Below are 13,270 nucleotides of genomic sequence, written 5' to 3' on the forward strand. Positions count from 1 at the left end.
GAGGATGGCAGCTTTTTGATGACAGAGTAATGGGGCTGAGAGAAAGGCAAAGTTCATTTTGGTTTTGCTCTTTAAAAGCAAGGTTCCATTCCTACAAGGTTTCAGAGAGCAGCCTGAGAATAACCGCTCTCCCTTAAAAGCTTGCAAAGTGGGGAACTATAAAGCTACAGCAATTAATTAGAAAAATATAAATAACATGCTAAATAAGCCAGTCCTGTGATTTGGGGATCTGAACAATGAAACTGGCAAGAATGTCCCAGTCATGCAGGAAGAGAACTATTCCCTTTGGTAAGTAGTGTAGTTGATACATGTTTAGAAGCTTAGATCACAGACTCAAGAGAGTTCCAAATACACACTTGAACAAGAGATCTCCCACTTTGTTAAATAAAAATCCTCAGTTTTCTACTCAGTGGCATTTTACAACATCTCAGCAGCTGTGAGTTCACCATTACTGGTCTCACATTAGAGGTAAGTTATTAATGCCATTTTGAACCAAATACATCAAGCAAGGGGCTCCCAAAGGGCAAACATTTTATAATTTCAGGTAACTATTTCCCTGACATTTGCACATACTCCACCCCCACAAAGGAAAGCTATCACAACCCTGCACATCACCTATGAGAAAATACAGATGGATCCCATAGCTGCAGTAGTACCTCTGGAATCAAATGCTTGTTACCCCTGGACAAGTACAGTATTAAACACCTTGCAACAAAACATACAGAGCATATGCTTCAGCAAGCAGCTTGGTTATTTGGGGGCAGTGTGCTTCAGGACTTTACCTTGTACAATTGCAACAGCCAAAATTTATTGAGAAGGAACACTACTTCAGAAAACTTCAAGTCAAACTCAAGTAGTAAGTGTGCAAAAATATGAAGTAAAATTAAAAATATGCATTATTTGATGAAGTGCCTGGCTAAAAGCAAGACTTGACCATAGGCTACAGGCCTTTGGTAGACCCCATCATTGCTGGAAAGTAAAATATACAGCAATAGAAGGAGACTTTCTGTGGTCAGGGGAATGACTCCAGACCCACAAAAGCTGATCTGCTGTTTGCCAGCTACAAATCACTGATTCAGAACTACAGAATGTTTGAAGTTGAAAGAGGCCTCTGAAGCATGGATAAAAGTTACAATGGATTTGTGCTCAGTGGTTCTCACTTCCCTCTACGTGTGGAGATTGAGAACCCAAGGCAAAAAACCAGAAGCCGACACAACTTTCATTTACATGATTGAGATATGTGCTAAGGTGAGCAATTTTCAGCTGCATCATCAATTTTCTACCACAGTCCAGGCAGGGTGTGGAAAGCTAATTTCACGTACTCTATAACATTATCTCAAATCAAGGTACAAGTCTACTTCCTTTTCCTCCTCCATTTCAAATAACCACTTCAACTACCTGTTGCTTTTGCTAATCAAAATGCTTAACTAAGAAAAAAAATTTGTTGTCACCTGATTCATCCCTAAAATATATGATGCAATTAAAATATCCTGTGGACTTGTCTTCAAAAATGCAGGAAAGGATTTACTAATAAAGAATATGGGGTTTTGCTTTTTGCCACCACTGTAAGTGGGAAGTTGAATTAATTCTCTCCTAATTCCCACAGGAGTCAGGACACAGAGGGGAAGGGAGAAGAGTTTAGGTAAGGTGATGGAACTGGCCACATCACAACTGGCATCCAACAATTAACAGCAAAATCATTATTTAGTTGCATAGATATGCAAACAAAAAGGAAAAAAATTGTTGTTTTTCAAGAGTCTCTACCCACCTACACACAAAGGTAGTATTTCCTTTTATTTGCTAAAGCAGACCCACCTACAGTGCAATTTACAGCAATAAGATACAATCTCTCATAAAGTATTGGGTATAATTAAAGTGTGTCTGTTATAAAGGTAAACAGAGTGTACTAGGCTAAGCTGTTCCAGATGTCTTTAGTGCAAGATCTGGGACAAGATCAAACCTGCAGCTGCACATTTTCTCAGGGGTTATTATGGAGCTTTAAAAAAAAAAAAAAAATCACCTCTTGGTCCTGGACTCTAACAAAACAAATGCAAGCAGAACAAATGCCACTGCAGCCAATGCTGACAGATGTTAAGCCACATAGAAATTACGTGTTCAGAGACACTCCAGAGTGTAGTGTTAACCATGCAGTATCAAAGAGGGTTAGGACCAAGTCTGCCAAGTTATCTGTGTCACCAGAAATTACAGCAACATCATGAACCTGTTCTACTGCCTAAGCAAGTTTCTGCTGAAACACACCTACGAATGATTCAGACAAGGTGTGGAAAGGCAGGTTTATATGTTACACAAAAATGCACTATTGTATTTTTCCATTCAAGCACATTTCATGGATAGAAAAGACAGTCAAAGTAAGCAAACTTCTGGGAACTGCATTATGTGTACACTATTTGTGCTAAGTTTTTTCAAGTAGCTTAAGTCTTCTTGAGCTGTAAGTATCATACAAATTTTAGATTTACTGTCTCAATGTGATATTAAATGAGACAAAGAGCAAAACTACAGACATCAGAAAATAATCAAACCAAATCACTTTATAATCCACTCATTAATCTCATCTGTAAAAGAATGATACACAACAAGCATATCTGATGTTACATGAAAGATTTTGAAGATTTCAGCTGATTTTAAGAATAACAAATGAGAAAAAGGTTTTCAATATACATTAGAGCAGTGAACCTGTAGATTAGAATGTACCATGTGAAGTTTGAAATTTTGATTAGCACTGCTTTATTAAGCAGTACTCTTACTGGCCTACTCTTTCAAAGCTTAAAAGAAACTTGGAATAAAAGTAGACCCATCAAAAAAAAAAAAAAAAAAAAACCCACAGAAGTCAGATCTTTCAAGGACTCACAGCATCAACTCAAATAATCTGGTATCATACACAACTGTTTCAGAATTATGGAGTTCCCATTTCAAATGGTTCAGGTCTCTTTTGGGTTAGCTTAAAAACAAGCATGAAAACTTGGCTAGTGATTTCAAAGTGAAAGACAAAACTAAAATCCGTTTCCTTTTTCAAATCCTTTAAATCTCATTCACAGGCTTCACTCTGAAGAGCCCCTGCTCCCAAAAGCAGCAGCTCACCTGCTGAAGAACCCGGTCCAGTGGTTCAGCTTTGCCCAGTCCCTCTGGTGTTAAGCCGCTGACTTCGCGACACTGGTCACTTAAGTCCAAGTTGTCTGCTTTCACCAGGGATTTGTGTAGTGTCCCTACCTAAAAACATTCAAGAAATTATGGACAAAAGTGAGGAGCAATCGAAATAGTTCTTTCTAGCATTGTGTTGAGACTGCAGAAAAATCAGAAAGGTGCAGTATCACCTCCCGATAAACGCCAGGAAAAACCGCATTTGTCTATTTCACAAATCGAAACCTTTGGCCGCGGTTTCTCTCCCTCCCACCCCGGAGAGCCACGCTCTCTGCTTCGCAGTATCCAAGCCCATTTCGTGGGAGGCCTTTTGCAGTTAGCACCGACTTTTGCGGGAGTTGTTAAATACAAAGGGAAGATCACTAAATATTAAGGCAGTTTCGTGAATCCACTAATGAAATTGATAGTTTGTTTTATCAAAGCCCTTCATCTCTAGGGGGTTATTTATGATAGGGCTTTTGGGGAGAAAAAAATACTAGAGATGACTTTTAGGTTGGCCTAAGAATTAAAAGAAGTCAATATTCTCTTAAAGGTTATCCAAACATTGGTTAAACAAACAAAAAGCAGGCCCAAAGGGTCCAACGGTGACCGTGAGCCGGCTCCCAGGGAAGCGAGCACGCTCGGAGCCACCGGGGGGAACTTTTTGTTTTAAAGCTTCAAAAGTCCGTAGACATCCTCGAAGCTGCACATGATTTAAGGCGGACGAGGCAGTGGGGTGTGGAAGCGGCCAAACTTTCTTGAAAAGTTACTCCTTCCCTGAAGACGGAACAAAAAGGAGCTCCCCGAGCGAGCGGCCCGGGCAGGGAATGAGCCCCGGGCAGGGAATGAGCCCCGGGCTCGGGCCCCGCGCCCTCCCCTCCCCTCGGTGCATTTGTGAAATGAACAAACGGCTCCGGGCAGGCGGCGATGCCCGGCACAGCCCGCTCGCCCCGCGCCGGGGAACGCGCCCTCGCCCCGGATATCGAAGCCATACCTTCTTGTTCTGTAGATCCACAACTTGCCACACCAAGAGAATTAGTTCCCTCTCATCCGAACCCAGTTTAGCCCCATATGCACCAGCTGTTGCCCCAAACAACACCACCAAAGAGTCACTGTGCGAAGCCGTCATGACCACAGGGGGAAACAACTACAATCAAAAGCAGAGGTCAAAAAAAAAAAAAAAAAAAAAAAAGAGAGGGAAAAAAAAAAAAAGCAAAAGAAAGACACACTAACAAACAAGGAAAAAAAAATTAAACCAAAAATTTCCCACAAGGCTCACCCCCTACCTCCAAGTAATCAAAGGGAAAAGAAGCGAACGAGAAGTCACGATATAAAGAGGAGAGAAAGAGCTATTTAGGATGTTGGGTATTTGAGGAAAAAAAAACATGGAGAAAGAAAGCTCTCATCTCTACCTGTTCCCGGTGATCTCCTTCCCGGGGGGCCGATTGGGAGATGAAATTAGCAAGCTGTGGGTTTCTCTACCTCTGACATCATGGCAGCTCAGTCTGGGCTTGGGCTTTTTTTTTTTTTCTCTCTCTCTTTTTTTTTTTTCCTTCCCTCTTCCCCTTCCCCTCTCCTGAGTTACCTGCCCTTGGTGCAGCTCATGTGACTCTAGTCAATCTCCCAAAGGGACAAGGCCATTGGGCCTCTGGAAAAGGTGTAGGAGGGACGGAGGGAGAATCAACGCCTGGCTGATCCGGCCTGATTGGTTTTTGAAGGAGATCAGAGGCAAACTCCCTTTCTCTGTTGAATTCAGCCTGCAGGAAGTGCCTCTACCTGCTTTCAGTGCGGCGGGTGCCGCCCGGCGCTGGGTGCGGGCTGTACGCTCCCGGCGTGCGCGGCACTGGGGCTCGGTGCGATCCGACCCGCACCCCGTTCGGGGCAAATCTGAACAATTTACGTGGCTAAAACACAATTTATGACTTAGCACTGAATTCCACGAAAGAAAAGTCTTTACCTGCTTCTAAGTAATTGCCCTTTGTGCACGTTGCTGTGTGTGTATCCAGCTACCGACACCAACGCTAATGTGTAATGAAAGTGTAACATTCCACACGGATTTTTAATAGATATTCCAGGCAGAGAGTACTTTGCAAATTGGGCCCTGTCTTTAATATAATTTGTGAAGATGGGTCTCAATGGAACAATTCTTTTTGTTTTGAGAAAGGATGTGTCTAGGAAGTTTTGCAAAAACACAGTGTAAAACCTGCATTTTCTCCCCTACAAGTGCTGGATAAGGAGCTGTCTCCCGGGCATTAACGGCAGTCCAAGGTGGGCAGCTTTTCTCCACTCGTCTCTCCTCTCTCACTGGTGAGACTACAACGGGATACACCACCAAGTTTAGCTGCTATGAAAACACTCCTGCTTAACAGCAGCGGCAATATTTGTAACATTGGGGACTGAGAAAAATTTCAGGGATATTTTCAATTTGAAATTTTAAAGCAGAAAAAAAAAAGATCAAAAGGCTTCTAAACTCTTTTGAAAGTTATTTTTTTCTACTGCCACCACAGATGAGTTACTAATGATTTTTAAAGGCCAAATGCTTCAAGTTAGACTAGTCATAATTTTTCTTTTGTTTCATTAAGTCTTCAGTTTATATTTCAATATTAGTGTTGTGTTGAAACAGAGTTTTTACTGAACAAAAATTGGTTCTGCTATTGAGCTACTGATGTCTATCCTGGGAAAATGAAGATCTGGGCATTTAACTATGAATATCTGATGGCTTAAATCATTAAATCACATTTTCTCGTCTTCTTTCAACATTCCAATTTTATAATTGATTAATTATAGCAGTTATTATGGACCTCCTTCTAGCAAGCGCTGATTCCTCATGCTAACGCCACCAGCAAGACTAATTCCATTTATTTTAATGAAAACAAATTACAGTTCAATGATGCTGTTCAATGTGAGGTACCTTAGAATTCATGTTTTACAAGTATTTACCTAACAGAGGCCATGCAGGAAACCTTGCACAGGTGCATCTCACTGGACATCACAAGACAGTTAAACACCTCTCAGCTGTTGTCTCTGCAACTCACGCAGCTGCCTGAGAAGCAATCCTGGAAATACTTTGTTACAGAAAGGGCAAATTCTTGAACAAAGTTGAAAACTTTAAGCTGCAACATGTATATATTTATATATTCAAAATATTTTCAGCATTGTATTTTCTAGCATTGCTGAATTCATGCCACAGCTATATTTTCCTCTGTCAATGCATTTCCAGAAGTACTTGGTAGAATAAACCCCATTCATTTTCCTTCTGTTATATCCTTTGGGTACAGTGGTAATGAAACAGTGTAACAGACTGTTATTGAGTGTGGGATGATTCTTATCCCTGACGTCTGTAATAAGCACCATAAAAATGATTGCAAGTGTGAGAACTGTTCCTCTTTTCCCAATCTGTTCCCTGCCTCCCAAACTCACACATATATATGGAGGTGTTTGGAGAGAGGCAGTGTTTGTACAAATAAGTGCATATACAGATTAAGTGTAAATACAGATTTTAACTGTAGCTATGTTCACAGCAAAAAAATTCCAAGCTGTGGCAATTTAGCTGTCTTCATGAGGATGTCATGTTGTAGCCCTAATATGTAAGTACTTCCTACATAATGGGATTTTAATTAGCAGATTTCTATAGAAGATCATACACATGATAAACTCTTGGCCAGGTTGACACATATGCTCACAGGCTCCAGTGAACTGGCTCAGAGAATGCCAATACATATGTAGTTGTCTTTAGGATCTAATGTGAAAGAAAAATGGTTGTAATTCACTCAGAGCAATATCTCAGATTAAAGAAATCCTCCTCAAATAAATGACAAACACCCTTGAAAACTGATTTGAAATCTACACATGGTATTGAAGGCTGGTGAGCCCAAAAGCTTCCATGCTTTTTACAATTATATTAGTTCATCTCATAAAACGTAGCCTCTCTTCATAGAAAGCCCATCTGGTTTCTACTTTTAGACTGTCTTGACTCATATAATTCTACTGTTACTAATTTATCTGAACTATTCTAGCTAAATGAACTTAAAACATATTCTAAAGTGTTTAAAAACAACCCTTAAATAAATGCTGGCCTTCCTGCAATATCAGACATTTAAAAGTATCAGATTATGCAATCAGCTTTTCATTCATTTTCTATCCACAATCCTCCCATTCTCTGCTCTGAACTATACTAGCAATTTATTGACCCAAATAATGTAAAGGAATGACATCGTATGTCTCAACAGAACAGCAACAGGATCCAGTTCCTGAAAAACATATGGGACAAGCCCCTGTACACTGAGCATAGAAAAGTTAATTTGTAACCAAGATCTTGCTGAAATAGTTATTGCTCACCTTTAGCTTTAATCCTGGCAGGCATATTTAGAGAGGTCCATACAAGGATTATGTCTCATAACTGAAACTGGGTGGAGAAGAAAAGTTTTAAAGATGGACACTCATTGTTATGCAAGCTCAGTACTGAGATTATTTTCTTATTAATCAAGCAATTAAAACTGTAAAATAGATCAGTTTTACAGTTAGATCACATGAGACCATTGAAGATACTCATTAAAAGCATTGTGCTTGAATGGATAAATTTGTAGTGGCATTTTCATTCAGGGAAGGGAAGGGAAGGGAAGGGAAGGGAAGGGAAGGGAAGGGAAGGGAAGGGAAGGGAAGGGAAGGGAAGGGAAGGGAAGGGAAGGGAAGGGAAGGGAAGGGAAGGGAAGGGAAGGGAAGGGAAGGGAAGGGAAGGGAAGGGAAGGGAAGGGAAGGGAAGGGAAGGGAAGGGAAGGGAAGGGAAGGGAAGGGAAGGGATCTCTTTTACTACATTATTAAAAATTCCTGTGAACTGAATGTCCTGATGACTGAAGTCCTTTTGTAAAAGCCTGATAAAAGGAGTATGAAACTTTGAGACATGAGATCTGAAGTAATATCCTGGCTGCATTTAGATCTAGAGAAATACCTCAATAACCTTTCAGGGAATATGGAAGTCAATCATTTGTTCCAAACTAGTATGATATTGAGAAGTTATTTGTCCTCATGAATATTTTACTCATCAGTTAAGAGGAGGAAAATAATGATGATATTTATCCCTGTAAAATAGTTTGAAATACCCTGAAAAAAGTGAATTAACTTTGAAGTTGGGTCTAATTTCAAAATTGGCTATGGTGGCAGGGCAAGGATGTGCACCAAAAGATGTCCAGAGGTCTCTTCTAGCTAATTTTTTTCCTATGATTTTGAGAAACAGAGATATTAAATGGAATAAGTATGGAGCCATAGGGATAGTAGTAAATTTTCTGCATGCCTCAGCTTCTCCAAACTGAACTGGCACTGGAAGTAAAAGATCTGTAAGTGATGTGTAAGCAAATGTGAGAAGACATTTAAATTTCATACCCATTCAGTCCTTAACTCCTGGATTGGATTGTAATATACTGCAGCAATATTTGCTGAAGGAGGAGCTTACAGTAACTCCTGAAAAGCCATAGGTAAAGAATTTTCTGGCATCCTTTCTTTAACAGAAAATAAGTGGGAAAAGGCATGGGAACAAGTGCTTAGTAGTGTTCTTTGATTGCTGTCCAGATGTTTGGAGAGATCTGATCTTTTGGTCTGCCAGGTAGTTGTGCCATGATTACAATGCACTGTAGAAGCCTCGAAATAATTTCCATTGAGATAGCCACAAATGCTCAGCAGCGTGCAGAAGAGCTTCAGAACTGTGGTTCTGATGGATTGTTACCCTGCAGATACCAGCACCACCAGGCCACACTGGAAGCATTCACTTAGAATCCTGTGTCAGTTGGAATTTATTTCTATTGACTTAAAGGTAAGTTAAAACATAAAATTGGTGACTAGACAAGATAAATAAAAATGAAATTACTTCCCCTATTATTTTACATGGCTTCTCTTCTTCATGGGATGACAATCAATACAGTGGTTTAATCCTACAAAGATTTTATATGTGCTCAGTTCCCACTGGAATATGCTGTGAGTTGTTTAGCCAAGTTTCTCCAAATTACACTTACCAGGCTTTTGAAAGCATTTACTTTTCCGCCAAACTTGTGGACAGATCAAACATGCTTGCATAGTGGTGTCCTTCATAAATATTATCATAGATTTACATTAAAGTTAACAGTTTATAACAAATAAACTGAATTTCCTTTCTTTTTAAAATTGGAAATAATGCCATCTGTCAAATAATTTACTGAACAACTTTCTGGATTTAGAATCACTGAAATGATTGCTGACCCTTTGCAAGCCCCCTTGTCCAACACTGGCTTACTGCCAGCACTGCCAGCACATTGAACCAGCCAGTATTTTGTCCAGCTGTGACTTGGAAACCTCCAGGGATGACCCATTCCAGTGCATTGCTGCACTGCTTTGCTGATGAGAAACTTTCTCCTGGTTTCCAATCTGATCTCATTGCTAAGTTTCTAAATAACTCACTGCAGCTAGTTGAGACAGGATCTTTATGCTATGGTAAATTCTACAAGCCATGTGCTACAATTCCTGTTACCTAATGAGATGAATATGCAAGTACTTCCTGACCCTCTCAATCTGCCTTACCTGGGATTCAAAATTGACTTCGTGTGAAGCTTTATTGCCTTTACAACCTGCCTAGATATATTTCATTGCAATTGCTTCTTTTTTTTACTAGTCTCAGGTATAGTATAATATGAGAAAGAAAATTCAAAGGAAAATATCCTTTTTGTGGCAGGTTTTTAAGCAAGACTGACATTCAGTCTTAGATCAGAACACTTCTATATCCTAACCCATTCTCTCTTTGCCCCCTGAAAGGATATAGCATTTTACAAGTCTGTCAGTGTAAATATCCAACAGTAAAGAATTTCCTTTTTAATGATGAAGTTAATCTAGTGAGGTATTTGTTACATAAGCTATAAAGGAAAGAAATTCCATTACCAACATTCTTGCTACCATCACTATTGCCCTAGTGAAAGGAGTAAAACATAAATTGATAACACTATCCACTACAATAGCTAAAAGCCAAAATGCTCTCTGTTATTCCCTAGTATTTACATGCAATTAAACAGAATAATCTTCTGAATTAATAAATAATAAAATTTAAAATTACACATTTCTGGTTCAACAGGATAGAGTTATACCCTCTTGGGAAAAGATCAAGAGTCTAACTCCTCATAATAGTAAATGAGAATGACCTAATATCTACATAAAGCATTTAATTTGGGCCATTTTGTACTTTATATTTTAACAGACCAACTCAGAGACTTCCAGTCACAGGAGTAGCAAGATAGAAAATTCAGTAGTACTCTTACAGAAACCTTCTGTAACACTCCTTCAATGAATCAATGATATTCAGCTTGTCATATTCCCACACAGTGTACATTCACACAGTACTGCCAGAAAGTTCTCAGAAGTTCACTGAACCACAAAATCACTGATGTTTCAGGGTCAGAAGTGGCCACAGGCATCTGGAACATTGGATTCCAGTCACCCATTTCCAGTCACCTCTGCATGCAAACACAAAAACCAAATAGGAAACATAAGACCCGTAAAGGTTGTTATCTACATCCAAAGATCTGCATGCTCCACACTGCTCTCACTTACTGAGAGCTGATAATCAGTGCTGCAATGCTGCAGTGGTGAAAGAACTGATCATCAAATACAAAGGACTGTACACTGGAACTCCAAGCTATTCAATGAAAAACAACTGTAAGGATTACATGATTAATGATGAATTGATGCAGGTTACATCTCCTCAAGCTTTACTGAAAACTGGCTGATACTGGTTTCTCTCATGAGATTATCTTGGCAGAAATTACTTATCTCTGTTCATTCAGATTGTACCACAAGCTCTCAGTTGACATAAAAACCTTGATAAAAAAGGAAGGTGTGTTCCAATAATATTTAACTGCTCCGATATTTAACCTTTTTCTTCATTAGAATTTAATTAAACTTACTCCACATACAGATATGCTAATGCACTTCTTTTTCTCACCACAGTATAAACAGAAGTAAAATATAAATGCAAAACATAAGCAAAACATAACCACCTGTTGAAGTACTTGGGCTTTGAGAATGCTTCATTGAAGCATTTTGTAAAATAAATTGATGAATGCAATTATGTGCAACCAAAATAGACATGATAGGACCTATCATTCAAAGATTTCCTGATCTTTCACCTTGATTATGTTTATTTTGCTTCACTTCACTTCTACCAGCAATTGTTACATACCTAAGATCTGACAAGGGGATTTCAAACACACTCTGTGTCCTATTCTATCCAATCCAAGGGTGGCATAATTTCCCCAAACAAGCAAACCTCTTGATATTTTTTTTTGTACTTCTGTTTTCATCACCCTGTCTTGAAAGTACAAGGTCTTTAAAAAGTCTTGTCTGACTCATGACTACCAGCCTCTAGCAGAACTAATGCCAATTTCTAGGAAGATTAGATGAGTTTATTTTCTGCTCTACCATTTGCAGCTTGATAAGACAACTACAGCTTTTGCAAAATAATCTGATTTTTTTTCTATAGCACCTCTAAATGCATGGAAGACTCTACTTCTCATTGAACTGTATTATATAGTTACAGTCATATCAGTAGAGTCATCAGATCCTCACTCAAATAAATTTCCTTGTTCTATTCAACAAATGCTCTTTCACTTTAACCTCTGAGCATAATTAAACAAGTACCTCTTGCTTTGGCCTGATGCTGGATCCTACACACTGTGGAAGGGAGACAGAAGTAATGTCCTCACAGATACATCTGGCTGATGCAGGAGAGTGATATGGTATCCTGAGAAGAAATATTCTCAGAGAAACATATTGCACAGTCACTAAATGTACTCAGACAGAGAGAAAACAGGTATACCTAGATTATTCCTTTTGGCACACTGTAGAAATTTTAAATTGAAGACGCCATATGATGCAATTCAGTGCATTTTATCACTTAACAGCTATAGAATTGCTTTATAAGCACAGATAATAACTAAGCACATGCAAGCAGGTGCAATTCCCTTCCCAGCAAGTTGGAGTTGTGATAATATAACCTGACAGAGCTGTTTCATAAGTGCCAGTACTACCTCACCTCCTTTTCACAACCCTCTGCTAACGTGGCACACCCCTGTTTGACAGGAAATGTCACCTCGTGTTCAGTCATTCCTTGTTTTCCTCAAACAATTATTTCAGCCATGGTGTCACACGGTTAACATACATTAAGATTTTGCCTTTTCTACACTGAAATTCCTGGTGGTGAGGGAAAAGAGAGCCCGGGGGCACAGGAGAGGAGGTTACCTGGCCCATTCTGGGAGCGACTCTGCACTGACTTGGGTGAATGCAGCCATGATAGCGATGATAACGCTCTGGCTCTGGGTGAGGGAGATGTCTAGGACATAACTAACTTTTAACTACTCTTTTCCAGACTAAAGTGCTCTGCTTTGTGTGAGGAGGGAGTTTTAGGAGTCTATGCTCTATTCTCTAAAGTGGAGTCATTCCCTCATTCAGTTCAGTTATCCTGGATAAAACAGGACTGGTGGGAATGGGCACCCAAGGGGGCACTTCTGCCTGCTGGGTCATGAATCCATGGCTTTAGGGCACGAATCCATGGCTTTAGGGCACATCCAGCTTTCCTCGGGCCAGGTACTCTGAACACCTGCAGCCTCACTGAGGGCAGTCAGGCCAGCTGTCACTGTCACACTGAGTCACCATGGGCAGCATTTCACACCTACTTTATATAGACATAAGATGCAAGATTGTGAAATCAGGTCTTCCTGTCTCTTCAAAACTCTGGATTACATTTTATCTACGCAGGACTCTCTATCGGAGCATGTGTAAAACATCAAATTTTTGATAAATTAATGTGTAAACTTCCCCTTTTCTCACAACACATCTAGCAAAACTGACTTTAAAACACATTTTATATTTTTCACTGTTATCAAAGCCCAGGATCTATCTATCCAAACCTTGTGAATCTGTTTGGTTTAGGGGAACAAGGTGGAGCCCACCACCTGCAATCAAGGATTGGCTGCTTTAATCAAAGAGATGTGAATAGCTTGCATTCTCAACTTTTGATTTCCACAAAGCCTGTTTGTTTTACTTAAGGCTAGCAGTCCCTGTTGCCAAGGAATTGCTAGGGAGCTAAGCCACACCTTAATGAATATACTTAGCACTTCCT

General features: G+C 39.7%; 1 protein-coding gene across 4 annotated transcripts in view; it reads right to left on the reverse strand.

Annotated features, from left to right (window-relative positions):
• Positions 1–4,712, reverse strand: part of ESRP2 (epithelial splicing regulatory protein 2) — a 42,166-nt gene extending 37,454 nt beyond the window's left edge. Inside the window, exons 1-3 of one of the 4 annotated variants that reach the window (XM_058813417.1) lie at positions 4,551–4,712; positions 4,133–4,285; positions 3,100–3,228 (exon numbers count right to left, since the gene is read on the reverse strand). In XM_058813417.1, the coding sequence (XP_058669400.1) occupies positions 3,100–3,228; positions 4,133–4,267 (264 nt within the window). In that variant the 5' untranslated portion in view covers positions 4,268–4,285; positions 4,551–4,712. The remainder of the gene's footprint in view (positions 1–3,099; positions 3,229–4,132; positions 4,286–4,550) is intronic. The other 3 variants (XM_058813418.1, XM_058813415.1, XM_058813416.1) reach the window with 3 other exon arrangements.
• Between the last annotated feature and the right edge of the window lie 8,558 nt (positions 4,713–13,270).

This window comes from Ammospiza caudacuta, chromosome 13 (assembly GCF_027887145.1).
Source record: "Ammospiza caudacuta isolate bAmmCau1 chromosome 13, bAmmCau1.pri, whole genome shotgun sequence".
NCBI classification, from domain to species: domain Eukaryota; kingdom Metazoa; phylum Chordata; class Aves; order Passeriformes; family Passerellidae; genus Ammospiza; species Ammospiza caudacuta.